Genomic DNA, 13,602 nt, shown 5'->3' on the forward strand with positions numbered 1-13,602 from the left:
CTTGGAGGTGATACTTAGATTCAAGTTTAAGACAAAAGATAAGGGACTTTAAAAAATAAAAGCAAAAGCATTGAATAGAATAGGAAACTGATGTACAAAAAATCAAGCCATTCTCCAATTGATAAATGGGCAAGGGACATGGATAGGCAGTTCTCAGATAAAGAAATCAAAACTATTAACAAGCACATGAAGAAGTATTCTAAATCTCTTATAATCAGAGAGATGCAAATTAAAACAACTCTGAGGTATCACCTCACACCTAGCAGATTGGCTAACATGACAGCAAAGGAACGTAATGAATGCTAGAGGGGATGTGACAAAGTAGGGACATTAATCCATTGCTGGTGGAGTTGTGAACAGATCCAACCATTTCTGGAGGGCAATTTGGAACTATGCCCAAAGGGCGACAAAAGAATATCTACCCTTTCATCCAGCCATAGCACTGCTGGGTCTGTACCCCAAAGAGATAACGGACAAAAACACTTGTACAAAAATATTCATAGCTGCACTCTTTGTGGTGGCCAAAAACGGGAAAACGAGGAGATTCCCATCAATTGGGGAATGGCTGAGCAAATTGTGGTATATGTTGGTGATGAAATACTATTGTGCTAAAAGGAATAATAAAGTGGAGGAGTTCCATGGAGACTGGAACAACCTCCAGGAAGTGATGCAGAGCGAGAGGAGCAGAACCAGGAGAACATTGTACACAGAGACTAATACATTGTGGTATAATCGAACGTAATGGACTTCTCCATTAGTGGTGGTGTAATGTCCCTGAACAATTTGCATGGATCTAGGAGAAAAAAAAACACCATAAGCAGAGGATAAATTGTGGGAGTAGAAACACCGAGGAAAAGCAACTCCCTGAATACAGAGGTTGAGGGGACATGACAGAGGAGAGACTCTAAATGAACACTCTAATGCAAATATTATCAACATAGCAATGGGTTCAAATCAAGAAAACATGTAATGCCCAGTGGATTTATGCGTCGGCTATGGGGGGTGGGGTGGAGGAAAAGAAAATGATCTATGTCTTTAATGAATAATGCTTGGAAATGATCAAATAAAATATTTAAAAAAAAGAATAGGAAACAGATGTCTCTGTTTTTGCACCTAAAATACAATAACCCAGAAAATCCCAAATGAAAGAAAATACAGGAAAGTAGATAGGGGCATGGTTTATTTTCTGTGTTTGGTGTAATAAAAGGGTATTGAGAAATAATGATTCTTTGAGAGAACATTAAGGTCAGAATCAGAATGGAAATTTAGCAGGAGGAGGGGAAAGTAGCATGAGGATAGAGGAAAGAGCTTGGGATTCTGTTGTGCTCCTCATCATTGAGTAGACTGTCTCTTTCAAGGGAGGAGGAAAAGCCCAGCTTAGTGAAATGTTCTTTTTGCATCCCAGTAAACCTTCTCTTTGTCTCTGAATGAGCTTCTAACATTTCTCTTGTGTGTGTACAGGCAACTCACTCCAGTTTCTGAGCCATTCTTCAAAGGTCTGGAAAAAAAATGTTGATGGTGACACAGAAACATAGCAAGAATAATGACAGGAACCCCAGATACAAAGACATAGAAACTGAATAGCCTTCAGGCTGTGGGAAAGGCCTTTGGTTTGCCTGAAGTATGCCTGAATTGCTTCCATCATGTCTATAAATGAGAGCATAGTTTAAACCAAGATCCCCATTGGATTGAATATTTATCTTAGAAAATTTCTTCTAAACCATACCCCCAAAACAGGAATGAATTTCCTGAGAATACAAGGGTAAGGGGAGATTCACAACAAAGCAGACTTTTTGGGGTATGAGGAAGGGATTGGGCAGACTCACTGCTGCAGGGTTCTTTTGGTGAACTTGAACTTGTCAGATCCAGAAAGATGCATATCTTCTGTGTACAGCACCTCGGGAATGGTGGTGAAAGACTGGAAGCTTAAACTAGCAGCTGTGGCCAAAAAGGGAGAGGAATACCAATACTTCAATCCTGGATATCCAGTCAGCACACCCACTAACACCCTGTATTTGATTGTTCTTTCAGCATTCCATTCCCTCTCCACCTACCCCAGCCCTAGAATGAAAACCTCACATCCTAGACCTGCTGATGCATCCCATAAAGCAGCCTTGCCCAGTCTTCCAATTTCCCCCTTGCTCTATGTCTCTTGAGCTCTAATCCCAGAGTAAAGCATGGCACGATTTCCAGGATATAACCCAGAGATCCAGTGTCTTTGAACCTGTTGTGCTTGAAAAAGCTGTTGGTGCTGGGGATGGAGCTGGAGGGGATGTGACTAAAGGGGACGTGGTTAGCACAGAAGCTATTGGAAAAACAGTTGTAATGAAAGATAGTTAATAGCATCAGCTCTGAATGTTATAAGATGGAAAACTAGCTATGAGACAGGGAGACAAGATATCTCTTGGCTTGGACGGTATTAAAATTGTAAGGAATGTCAGAGGCCATCTTGTCTGTTTGCTATCTGAGGAAAACAAACCCTCCACAATGATCTCAACAAATGAACATTCACCAATGCTTTATGGTCCTCAATGAAGGAGCAGCCACTACTCCTCGAGGCAGCCTATTCCACTTTGGGACAGCACTTACTGTTAGGATGCTTTTCCTAATCTCAAGCCATAATTTACATATTTACAATTTAGATTTCTTGTTCTGGGACATAATGAGAAGCCTAATCTCTGTTCCATGTGACACTCCTACAAAAGCTTGGAAGCAGTTATCATATCTTCCTTTTGTCTTTTCTATAAGTTAGACAACACTAACTCCTTCACATCATATGACCATGAGGTTCCTCACCAGACTCCTTTGCCTTGGTGGTGAACATGATTTGGAAATCCTAAGTCAAAGGGGGCAGGATCAGTCCTGTGCTCCCCCGCCCCTGACACTACAGGGACCTGGGGGTGAAGGATCCTTGTGGCAAAAACCCATCAGGGCAGGGAATTCCTACCTAAATCAGCTATAGTTTCCTTATTGTTCAAATAGGAACAGAGGGATTTATTCCAAATTCCCACAGAGAACATCCTTCAATGGTAGAAACTAATTTTTCAAAACTTAAATCTCTGGTCTTCATGACTTAGGGCTTCTAGATGATATGCAACCTCAGCTCTGCCCTTTCCTTGTTTGGAAAGTGCCTATTTCTTAGAAAGACATCACCTCTGAAAGGCCTGGGGCCCATTCTTCTTTTAAACAGCATATATTTTGCCCACTTTCCATTTGGGAATAGGCCCCCAGAGGTGCCACATTCATAGCCCACATTGAGGCCCACAAAGTCCTCTGTGTGGCAGAATAAGAATAAAATATAATTGGGAGATATTTAACAAGATAAAGAGATTAGAGTCGTTAACATAGGTAATGCTAATCTGTAGTTTTTTAGCCAATATGAAATGCACAGGAATCTGTATCTAGTTTGACACCACTGCCAGAACACAGAATCAACCTCTCTTCCTTACCTTGGGAGCCTCCAGGCTCTGTGGCCCACAGGGGACAACCAGGTGCTACTGCTGGGTCTGGTGCTAAAACCGGAAAAAAAGGAAAATGTTTCAAGGTGGGCAGAAATTTCTTGTACCTAAAAGCAGAGAACTCAGAGCAGTTGTGGATGCTCTGTACAACCTCAGGGCCCTATAGGAGAGGAATTCAATATGCACTAGTTCACCAAATGATTTAATCCATGGGATCCAGTGCCTTTGCTGGATGCCCAAGCTCCTGTGAGGAAGGTTGGCATAAGAAAAGGAGCTGAGGTGCCTGGTCTATGACTGACAGAAATACTTCCAACCTGTGAATCCTCCTCCTTATCCTCCTCCTCCTCCTCTGTTCCATAGCGCTGAGGTGAGCTTGTGACTTGCCAGTATCCTTGATCTCTATCATGCTCCCTTAAGTAAAGATCTAGCCATGTCATGCACTTATTCAGTTAGCTCCAGTGGTTCTCTATCACCTCTAGAATCAAATAGAAGACATTCTGGAGCAAGATGGGCTCTCAAAGTCTATCAAGTCCAACACCCTCATGTTATAGAAGAAGAAATGGAGACCTAGAGAGTTCCCATGACTTGCCTAAGGCCACAGTGGTCATAAATGTCAGAGGCAGGATTTGATCCCAGATTTGCTGACTCCAGAATCATTTTTGCACCCTTAGCAACTTGGCCCTAAACTACCACCTTTTGCCTTGTGATGCCCTATTCTCCTTCCCACACCCTATGGTCTGGCCAAACAAGACTCTCTCTGTTCCTCACATAGGGTACTATATTTCTCATCTCCATTCTTTTTCATTGACCCCAACTCATGCCTAGAATGCACTGTTCCTTACCTCTTCAATAGAATCACTCTTTCTTCCTTCAAAACCACCTTGCAAGGGATTCCTTTCTGATTATTACCAACTGCTAACACTCTTCCATCAAACTTGAATTGACTTTTGAATTTGGGCTACATAAGTGTGTGTATCATACACACCCATCAATGCACATATAGATGTTATCCCTCACAATAAAATGTGAATGCTTTTAGAGAAGGATTGCTTCCTTTTATTTTGACTCTACACCCCCATCACCTGACAGAGTAGCTGATACATAGTTGGAGCTTAACACATGTTTGTTGAGTAATTTACTGACTTTGAAGACAGTTTATCTTGTCATCTCCATCCAATTTATAGTAAAAGAAGAGGAAATATTAGAGCAAAAGGCCATGGCTCTGAGGCAAGAGGGTCTAGAAAGATCTAGAGTCCCCTTTCCTTAACTGGAGTCTTTTCTTCACAGAATCACCAAAATGTACAATTTCAAAGCTGTAAGGCTGCTCAAAACACATGTGGCTGAAGAACATCCTAGAAAAGTGGTCATTTAACATCCATTAAAAGGCTTCCTGCTGTGTCCGAAGTCTTTCTCACTACTTCCCCAAAGCTGCGAAGGCCACTTCTTGGATTCCTTCCTCATCACTTCTGAAGGATGTCATTCAGGATCAGGGGCTTGGATAATAAGGTCTTTGACTAGCTCACACAGTCACATTGGGGCCTAACTCCAGTTGTCAAATAGGGGAATGAACCCAGGATTCAAATGAGTATGAACATACTTATTAACACTGCGTAGGACTGGACTTCATTCATTATAACCCGGAATCCAAAAAGTGGACAACATGGGAGAGTGAGCCCAACATGGCAAAAGAGAAAAATAAAGTTCGGGGTGAATGACCCAATGAAACAGAATCCCATTTGTTGGACCTGGTCACTTGGGAGACAGATCTGTTCCGTGGAGGAGAGACCTCTCTGAAATGCTATGAGAGAATAGGAAGCTTTCAGCATGGGAAAAAGAGAATGAGACAAAGAGACACTAAGTGTATGAAACAATCCACTCTTTTTCTGCTCCGATCTTTAGGAAACTACATGCTCTCCTTATTCTCCTGGCTTAATAGGAAGGTTAGGGTCATAAATATAGAGCTGAGATAGACCTCAGTGGCTGTTTAATACAATTCCTTCCTTCTCCAGATGAGGAAAACTGGGGCTCAAAGAGAATGAGAGGCTTGAAATTAAGGACAGCAGAGTAAATTGGGTGCTGGATTTGGGAGTTTGGAAGACCTGAGTATGAACTTTGCCTCCTGTACTTGCTAGCTGAAATTAATGTCTCTCGGTCTCAGTTTCCTCATATGGAAAATTCAGAAAACAATAACACCCACCTCCCAGGGTTTTATTGAGGATCAAATGAAATAACATATTAAATAATATATGAATGGTATTATTGTCATTATCACCAGGAAATCCAATCAGTCTTGAAGTTGAAGGGTAAAATGAAGTAACTATTCCCTTTCCAATAGAGACACTCACGCATTTTGGTGGGGGCCATGGCCAAATGATTGTAATCTACAGAGAAAGAGAAAGAGATGCACCATGTGAGGAAAGACAAAAATCTGAGGAGAGAAATCTGGGGCCATTAGGATTAGGCAATTAGGTAGTAAAATTATCAGGGCCGGTGCTAGAAGGAAGAAGAAAGGGTCCAGATCAGGAGTCTGTTGCACTTCAAGCAGAACATAAATTTCTACTCCAACAAAGGTCTCCTTGATTGCTTCATTTCCAGATATGGGATGGCTCATTATATCTCAGGGAAAAGATAACTTCTTCCCAGGAAGAAGCATGGAAAAGTCTGGATCATAACATCATTGAAAACTAGGTAAGCAAAAACAAAGAAATATGGGTCTAAGAACAGAGAGGGGATAGGGGAAAGATGGCCGAGCCAAATGAAATTAGGAAATAAAACAAAGAAGTTAATTTGTAGGCGTGGTCTACTTACCAGTGAAGGAACATTTATGGAACTATTACTATATGCAAAGGTGTTGGGCTAGGTCACTAAGTACTCCAATGGAAATTGATGCTTAAAATACTGAACTACGGGGTGGACAACAGGCCGTCCCTTAGGTCAGTCTGTCCCTTCCCTTTTTCAGAGAATGATATGAATCATATTGGGAGAAATATAAACTATTTCCTCTGCCAGGGCAGAGGAAGATAGAGAAGTCAAGTTGCCGAGAGAGAGACAGAGAGAGAGAGAGAGAGAGAGAGAGAGAGAGAGAGAGAGAGAGAGAGAGAGAGAGAGAGAGAGAGAGAAGGAAAAAGAGGGAGAGAGAGGGAGGGAGGGAGGGAGGGGGAGGGAGAGAATACACTTGCTGAGTCAGGGTTGTTCCTCTTATTTCATTAGGTACCCTGCTTCTGTAGTGGGTTTATATTATAGTGGGGAGAGGAAGAGACAGAGAAAATTTTGGGCAGGATGGCTATTTCCTGAAAATGAAGGAGATGTCTCAAGACGCATATCCTGAATGGGGATACTTACCATTGAGGTAGAGGCTATCCTTCTCTAATGTGTAGGGGCCCAGCCTGGTGATGCTCCAGGTCAGATAGCTCAACCCCCAGTAAATTTTTTCTCTATCTAGGACAGGGCTGGAAGGATCTCTCCGATGGATGCAAGTGAAATGAACTAGGGTTGCTCTTCCCTCCTTCATAGGCCTGGGAAAGGAGAAAAAGGGTCACTGGAAACCTTTTGAAAGAGGGTCTGAGAAGCTTGGTAACAACTTCTGAAATATGGACAGCCACCCCCATGAAGTCTGAAGCAAACACTGAAATGGTAATGATGGTGAAATGGGGCAACAGCCATAGGTCTCACTGGATCTACTTTAGAGAATTTGGAGGGAACTGCCAAAATTTCAAGTCTGAATTCATTATATCGATAAGGGGATGTGGATAAATTCATTTAAGGCCTGGAAAGTCTGCCTGTCCACTAAAGGCTGAGGTCATCTTTCTAGAGGCCACCAATGTATACATGCTTGAGGGCAAGGCCAGTGACTCCCAGAGCTCTCACCTCAGTAAGGTCAATTTGCTTGCAAAATCCTGAGAGCCAAGGCTGCTCTTTTCAAACAAGGAACTGAGCTAGAAAGGAGAGAAGGAAATGGGACTTGTAGATCAACTCCCAATACCCAGGCTAAAGAAGGCAGCTGAGTAAAAGGATGGGAGAGGATCATGTCTTACCAGGCGCTGCAGCACTCTCTCAGTGGAGATGAATATGCTGGAGCCCCTTTCCCCCATGTCTGCTGTGTACCTCATGTTGGTGATGGTGAACTTCAGTGTGAAAGGCTCAAAGTTGGGACCTCCAGCTGCAAAAAAGAGGAGAGAGCTCTGTCTGAGATGTTGCCTGTGCATCATTCAACACATTCAGCAACCACCATTAGGTGTTGTCCTTCGGGAGAAAATGAAGTTTTCTGGCCCTCTTAACACATCCATGAGGGAACCACAAATCTCCAAGACTTTGCACACCCTTTCTAGTCTCCCAGCATCATGACCAAACACAGACTACTGTATAGGAAGGACAGATATCTCCCATGTCTGAGCTTCAGATGTGTAATCCAAAAGGATAATATCTGTAAAGTACTTTGAGAACCTTAAAATCCTAGATAGACAATGATGATGATGATGAGCATCACCATCATTAAGGACACCTAGCTGAAACTCCAATTTCTTCTTCAAAGGAAAACTGAGCAGAATCTGTTCACTAATGAATCCTTCATGAAATCTCTAGCCATAAATCAGAGGAATATCTCTTGCAATGCAATGCAGAAGAAAGAATATTGGATTTGGAGAAAGGTTCCAAACCCAGCCATCCTGCTTCCTACCTATATGACCTTGAGTCTCTGTTCCTTTCTGGACATTAGTGTCCTCAACTGTCAAATGAGACCAGGAATTGGACTAGATGATCTGAAAGTCTCCTACCAGCTCTAAATCTGTGATCTGAACATCTCTTATCTCTGTCTCACAGTTAAGGGCAGCAAGAGTTTCCAAAGAATGAATGAAAACAGAGGCAGACCATACCTGTGGAAATTGGCAGTGGAGGGGGGCAGCTGGGTGGCTCAGTAAATTGAGAGCCCCGTCTAAAGACAAGAGGTCCTAGGTTCAAATCAGGTCTCGGACACTTCCTAGCATTGTGACCTTGGGCTAATCACTTAACCTTCATTGCCTAGCCTTTACTACTTAGTGGTAATACATAGTATTGGTTCTAAGACAGAAGCTAAAAGTTAAAAAAAAAAAGGAAAAAGAAATTGACAGTGGAGTTGGAGTCAGAGTTGTTAGTGCCACAGCTCAAGAGAAATCGGATATTTAACAATTGTGGACCAAATACCCATGTGACATGGAAGGTTTGAGTGTATAAGACACAGGTAAAACTGACACCCCATTGGGGCTTGGCCACTGAGTCAACTGGGAAAGACTGAAGTATAGGAGTCAGAAGACATGATGTCTTCCTCTCTCTTTTACACTGCTGGTTCATCCTCTTCTTCCTAGAATGCTATCAGAACAGGGTCAGGACAGACAAGTGGTGTTCTTTGTTTGTTCCCAGAATGAAAATACTCACCACTTGTGGAGGAGGAAAGATTCATCTGATAGCTGTATCCTGCAGAGAGAGAGAGAGAGAGGGAGGGAGGGAGAGAACAGCCTTGAATGCAAGGAACTGAGATTTCAAGAAAGGATTAAAGAGAAAAAAAGAGAGAGCATCTGAAGCCCAATAATTTGGAAAAATATGGGACACTGGCTAAGAGAGATGATTCACAAAGTACCGATATTCCTTATTTTTCCAATTGTGGTTCCAATATATTATAGGATTGGCATAAGAAATTAAGAGGGGATTTGGGGGAGTATTGTGGAAGCTGCAGATAGCACAAGAAGGTAAGCAGATGACACAGAAAAAGTCAAGAAACTCATAAACACATAAAATATATTATATATGGTATAATATCAATATTTTATCTTTTAATGTTTCAATATACACAATTTATATTTTAATGTTAAAATACATCAAAAGTTAAAATTTGTGAAAAGTATGAGGAAGGCAGTAGATGAAACACAAAGGCTGAAAATGTACAGATTATTTTCACTACTTTTCATTTTCATTAATTAATTTTCCATGAATACAGATAAGGCCATGTAAACACCATATAAAAGAAAAAGGGGAAATCGGTCATATTCTCTGGTACAAACGGAGGACCAAAAAATTTTGCACAGATTTTTCAGATCGCAGCGTGTTGTGCCTCTAACCACTGCAATGTGAAAGAGATTCCCGGAGTTTCTAGGTCAGGAGGCTATCCACCCACCGAGGGTCCTATTTCTGGGGTCTGATACCGGCTCCCCCTCACACTCTAAACACCTCATAGGAAAACACTTTCTATCAGACCAGGTAAAACCATAGAGGCAAAGCTGCACCCTCAGAGGCATAGAAAGTTTTTTCAATAGGTGAGGGCTTAACAGGAATGGAAGGAAGCAAGCGAGGGAGGTCAAGGAGCTGCGTATGTCCTGGTCAGAGCTGGCTACTCACCATCGAGATAGAGGCTCTTATTGTCCAGGGTATAGGCACCCAGCCTGGTGATACCTTGGGTCTGATTGCTCAGCTCCCAGTAAATCTTCTTCCTGTCCAGGCTAGGGGTGGCGGGAGTTTTCCAGTGGCCACACAGGAATTCGGTTGCTGTCCCATTCTGTACGGGCCTGGGAAAGGACACATTGGAGGTAACTGTGAAGGATCTAGCAAACGTAGGCATGCCAAAGACAGCTGCAGTGAGAAGGCACCATGAATGCTCTGCAAAGTCATCCATTTCTTTGTAGAGTTCTAGCTTATTGTCAAAAAAGTGGGAGGCCAGACCTGCCATTTTCATGATTTCAGGAGCTGGAGCAGAGGAGGGGGCAGATTTGTCTTGACTAATACAGAGCAGCATCTTCTCTGAAACGTATAGCCTCACACTACCATTACTGGGGACTATGAAATGATTTGCCCAGGATCATATAACCAGTAGGTCACCCAGGTGGGAATCAAACCCTGCTCTTCATGTCTCTTTTTTCAAAAGCCCTTTTCTTCTCTCTTAGAATTGCTACTTAGAATTAGAAGTGGTACTTAAATAAAGTGCCACTTCCAAGGCAGAATAGAGACAAGGGCTAAGAAACTGGGGTGAAGTGACTTGCCCAGGGTCATACAGCTGGGAAGTTGAGGGCCAGATTTGAACCTCCCATCTCTGGACCTGGCTTTCCAAAGCTACCCATGGTCTCTTGACCCTTGAGGCCTGTTCTCTAACCCACTATACCATGCTGCCTCTGAAAGCTTAACAGTGAATGAGATCTACACTGCAACTATTTACCTTTAAATTATCTTTTCAACACATAATACAACTTTTCAATCACTTCTTCTAAAGAGTCCTACACCAGGATTGTGTGTCAGCTATGTGACCCTGGGCAAGTCACTTAACTCCAGTTGCAGAGTCCTTACCAAAATCTTCTGATTTGCAACCAATATTTAGTAGTCATTCCAAGACAGAAAGGAAAGGGGATTTTTGGTTGTTAGTAGCTTTCTCTCCTCTCTGGTAATAAATGAAAATTCCTTAGCCTGACCTTTAAAATCCATGACGAGCTGGCTTCCCTTGCCAAACTGGTGTTCATATTATACACTTGACATTCTAATCAAATTAGGCAATTAAATGTTCTTGCATCTCAGAATTCATTCCCCTTTCTTCAGGATTTTGCTTACAATGACCATTCCTCATGGGATATTTTTGCTGTTGTTGTTCAGTTGTTTCAGTCATGTCTGACTCTTCATGATGCCATCTGAGGCCTTCTTGTAAAAGATGCTGGAATGGTTTGCCATTTCCTTTTCCAGCTCATTTTATATATTTAGATATGGGGAGATTGAGACACAGGAGTTAAGTGACTTGTCCAAGGTCACATACCTTGAAAGGTCTGAGGACAGATTTGAACTTGTCATCTACCTGATGCCTGGTCTGGCATTCCATCCACCACTGTACCAACTAGCTGCCTCTTGAAATACTTTGTTTCCTTCAAGTAAGTGAGTTCAAATGCCACCAAGGGAAAACCTTTACCAGATCTCCCAGTCATCAGTGTTCTCTCCCTCCTCAGACTCCCATGTGTACACATTGTACCTCCTTTATCCCAACAGAACATAAACTCCTCGATGTCAGAGAGTGTTTTGTTTTTCTATTTCCAGTAGCTAGCAGTCTACTTAGCACCTGATGTGTAGCTGCTAAATGCTTCTTGAACTAAAGAGAGGTCAGATCGCCTCTGTAGCCTTCTTGGCTTTGTGGGGAAGAAGTGGCCCTGGGGCCAGTGCAGGGGAAAGGACTGCTCCACACATCTTCTGAGTCCCTGACCACCTGGCCCCATCTCACCTCAGCATGGTCAGCCTGCATCCAGAATAGTCAGAGCCAAGGCTACTGTTTTCAAGCAAGGGGCTGAGCTATAAAGGAAAAGAGAGAATGAGTGAGCACCTGGACAAACAAGGGTTTCAGTCCCAGGGAGGAGCAAGGTAGGAGAGGAAATGGGAAATCTCACCAGGTGCTCTAGGACTCTTTCAGTGGCGTTGAACTTTTGGGAACCTGGCTCTCCCATGTCTGCTGTGCAGAGCAAGTTGGTGATTGTGAAGTTCAGGGTAAAAGACTCCAGGCTAAACCTGCCAGATGCTGTATGGGAAGGAGAGAAACCTTCATGGTTGAGAGTTGGGTATAGAGGATCATGGGATTGTCAGTTTAGATCTGGAATGGCACATCTAACCCCTTGATCTTACAGGTGAGGAAACTGAAGTCCAGGGAGGATTCAGGGATGTGCCCAAGGTCCCATAGCTAGTGTCAAAGGAGAAATTTCAAACTAGATCTTACAGATGGTTATTTTTTCTTTTTGACTTTTAGATGGATGCCCTATTCACTGAAACATTCTGACATCCATCAGCTTACCCAGGGACACCCAATGAAGGTTGGCTTATTCTTTACTGGAAGGAAAACACCAAACTGACTCCCAATGATGCATCTATAAGAAGAGCTCTTTCACTTCCCCACTCCCACCTCCACCACAATTTTGCTCTACAACTCCCACCTCCTCATCTTAGAGTCAGCTTCCCAAGGGACCAATTCAATTAAGACTACCCAAGAAACAGGTCAGAAATATGTGATGGTACCTGAGGAATTGGTCAGTAGTGAAGGAGCTGAGGAAATTCTTGAAGGGATTGTGGTCTGGATAGGAGCTGAAGGGTAGAGAATCAAGAATGAAAACCTTGGGACTTCCGGTTAAGATGGCGGCTTAGAGAAAGCTGAAGTTCAGATCTCCGGAAAACCCTTCCCGACCGATCTCAAACTAGAAGCTCCTAAGGCACCGAAATTCAAAACGATCAACAGCACAGACCCTGGGAACCCTCCTCCTGGACCTGGACCCGGTTCAAAAGGTATGGCTCCCCTTAAAAGCCAGAACCCAAGATCCCTCGGACCTCAGGGGTAGGAGCGCAGAGTCCAAGGCTCCCGGAAGCGGCAGCCGTGCCGGGCTCAGAGAGCAGGGTCTGAGGAACAACAACCCTCAGGGTCTTCTACCCAAGTCCCAGTCCGGGTGAAAGTTACTGCCTGGGGCTTCCGCTGCAGAGAGCCTGTAGGTCCGGGTGAAAGTTACTGCCTGGGGCCTCCGCTGCAAAGAGCTGGTCAAAACAACAGCAACCCTCAGGGCGGGCAAGACAGCCTCACGGGCTGGATCCTGCTATCCAAGTCTCAGTGAAAGTCTGTGCTCTCGGAGCTTGGGGAAGCGGCAGCCCATCCCCCCGCAGGCCGAGGAAACAGCCTCACGGCCAGGGATTCTGAAGGCAACTTCCGGAAATCGAGCCAGGGGGAGAGTGTGGCCTCGTGGTCCAACCCTTCCATTCCAGTTCCAGTGAGGCATATTCAGTTTAACCCAGGGAACACTCATAGAACCAACATCTGCCCAGGACTAAAGCCTCTGATCACCAGACAAAGACAAGAAAAGCCAATCCTCCACGTTCAGAGATGACAAACTCCACAGAAGCACCGAAGCCCCAAAATACCAAGAAAAATAAGAAGAAAGGGGCGACTCTGGACACATTCTATGGAGCCAAAATACAAAATACAGAGCAGATAGAAGAAGATATACAAGAAAATTCTCCAAAATCTTCCAAAGGAAATAGAAACTCTCCACAAACCCATGAAGAATTTGAATCAGAAAGGACCAAAAAGATGGAAGCCCTCTGGGAGGAAAAGTGGGAAATGATGCAAAAGAAATTCATGCATCTACAAAACCAGTTTGACCAAACTGTAAAAGAA

The 13,602-nt window shown here is 43.4% G+C and overlaps 1 protein-coding gene across 3 annotated transcripts; it reads right to left on the bottom strand.

The window, feature by feature from the left end:
* Positions 1–1,163: 1,163 nt before the first annotated feature.
* On the bottom strand, positions 1,164–13,110 carry LOC130457914 (mucin-16-like). Of its 3 annotated transcripts, XM_056820662.1 has the most exons (11): positions 12,459–13,110; positions 11,840–11,967; positions 11,677–11,744; positions 9,825–9,991; positions 8,868–8,906; positions 7,493–7,617; positions 7,326–7,393; positions 6,801–6,973; positions 3,450–5,839; positions 1,827–1,938; positions 1,164–1,498 (listed from the first exon to the last, which is right to left on the bottom strand). In XM_056820662.1, the coding sequence occupies exons 2-9, from the start codon at positions 11,894–11,896 to the stop codon at positions 5,727–5,729; spliced, it is 810 nt and encodes a 269-aa protein (XP_056676640.1). In that variant the 5' UTR covers positions 11,897–11,967; positions 12,459–13,110; the 3' UTR covers positions 1,164–1,498; positions 1,827–1,938; positions 3,450–5,726. The 3 variants fall into 3 exon arrangements, with proteins under 3 accessions (XP_056676640.1, XP_056676642.1, XP_056676641.1); XM_056820664.1 differs by lacking the exon at positions 8,868–8,906; XM_056820663.1 differs by having other exon boundaries at positions 11,840–13,110.
* Between the last annotated feature and the right edge of the window lie 492 nt (positions 13,111–13,602).

Source organism: Monodelphis domestica, chromosome 3, assembly GCF_027887165.1.
Source record: "Monodelphis domestica isolate mMonDom1 chromosome 3, mMonDom1.pri, whole genome shotgun sequence".
Taxonomy (NCBI): domain Eukaryota; kingdom Metazoa; phylum Chordata; class Mammalia; order Didelphimorphia; family Didelphidae; genus Monodelphis; species Monodelphis domestica.

Excerpts from the sequence above, each read along its gene's own strand:
- LOC130457914 (XM_056820662.1), bottom strand. The coding sequence starts at position 11,896 with ATGGGAGAGCCAGGTTCCCAAAAGTTCAACGCCACTGAAAGAGTCCTA. Across the intron at positions 8,907-9,824 it reads TAAGAGCCTCTATCTCGATG|GATACAGCTATCAGATGAAT; the intron begins GTGAGTAGCCAG and ends CTCTCTCTGCAG. Across the intron at positions 5,840-6,800 it reads GGATAGCCTCTACCTCAATG|ATTACAATCATTTGGCCATG; the intron begins GTAAGTATCCCC and ends CTTTCTCTGTAG.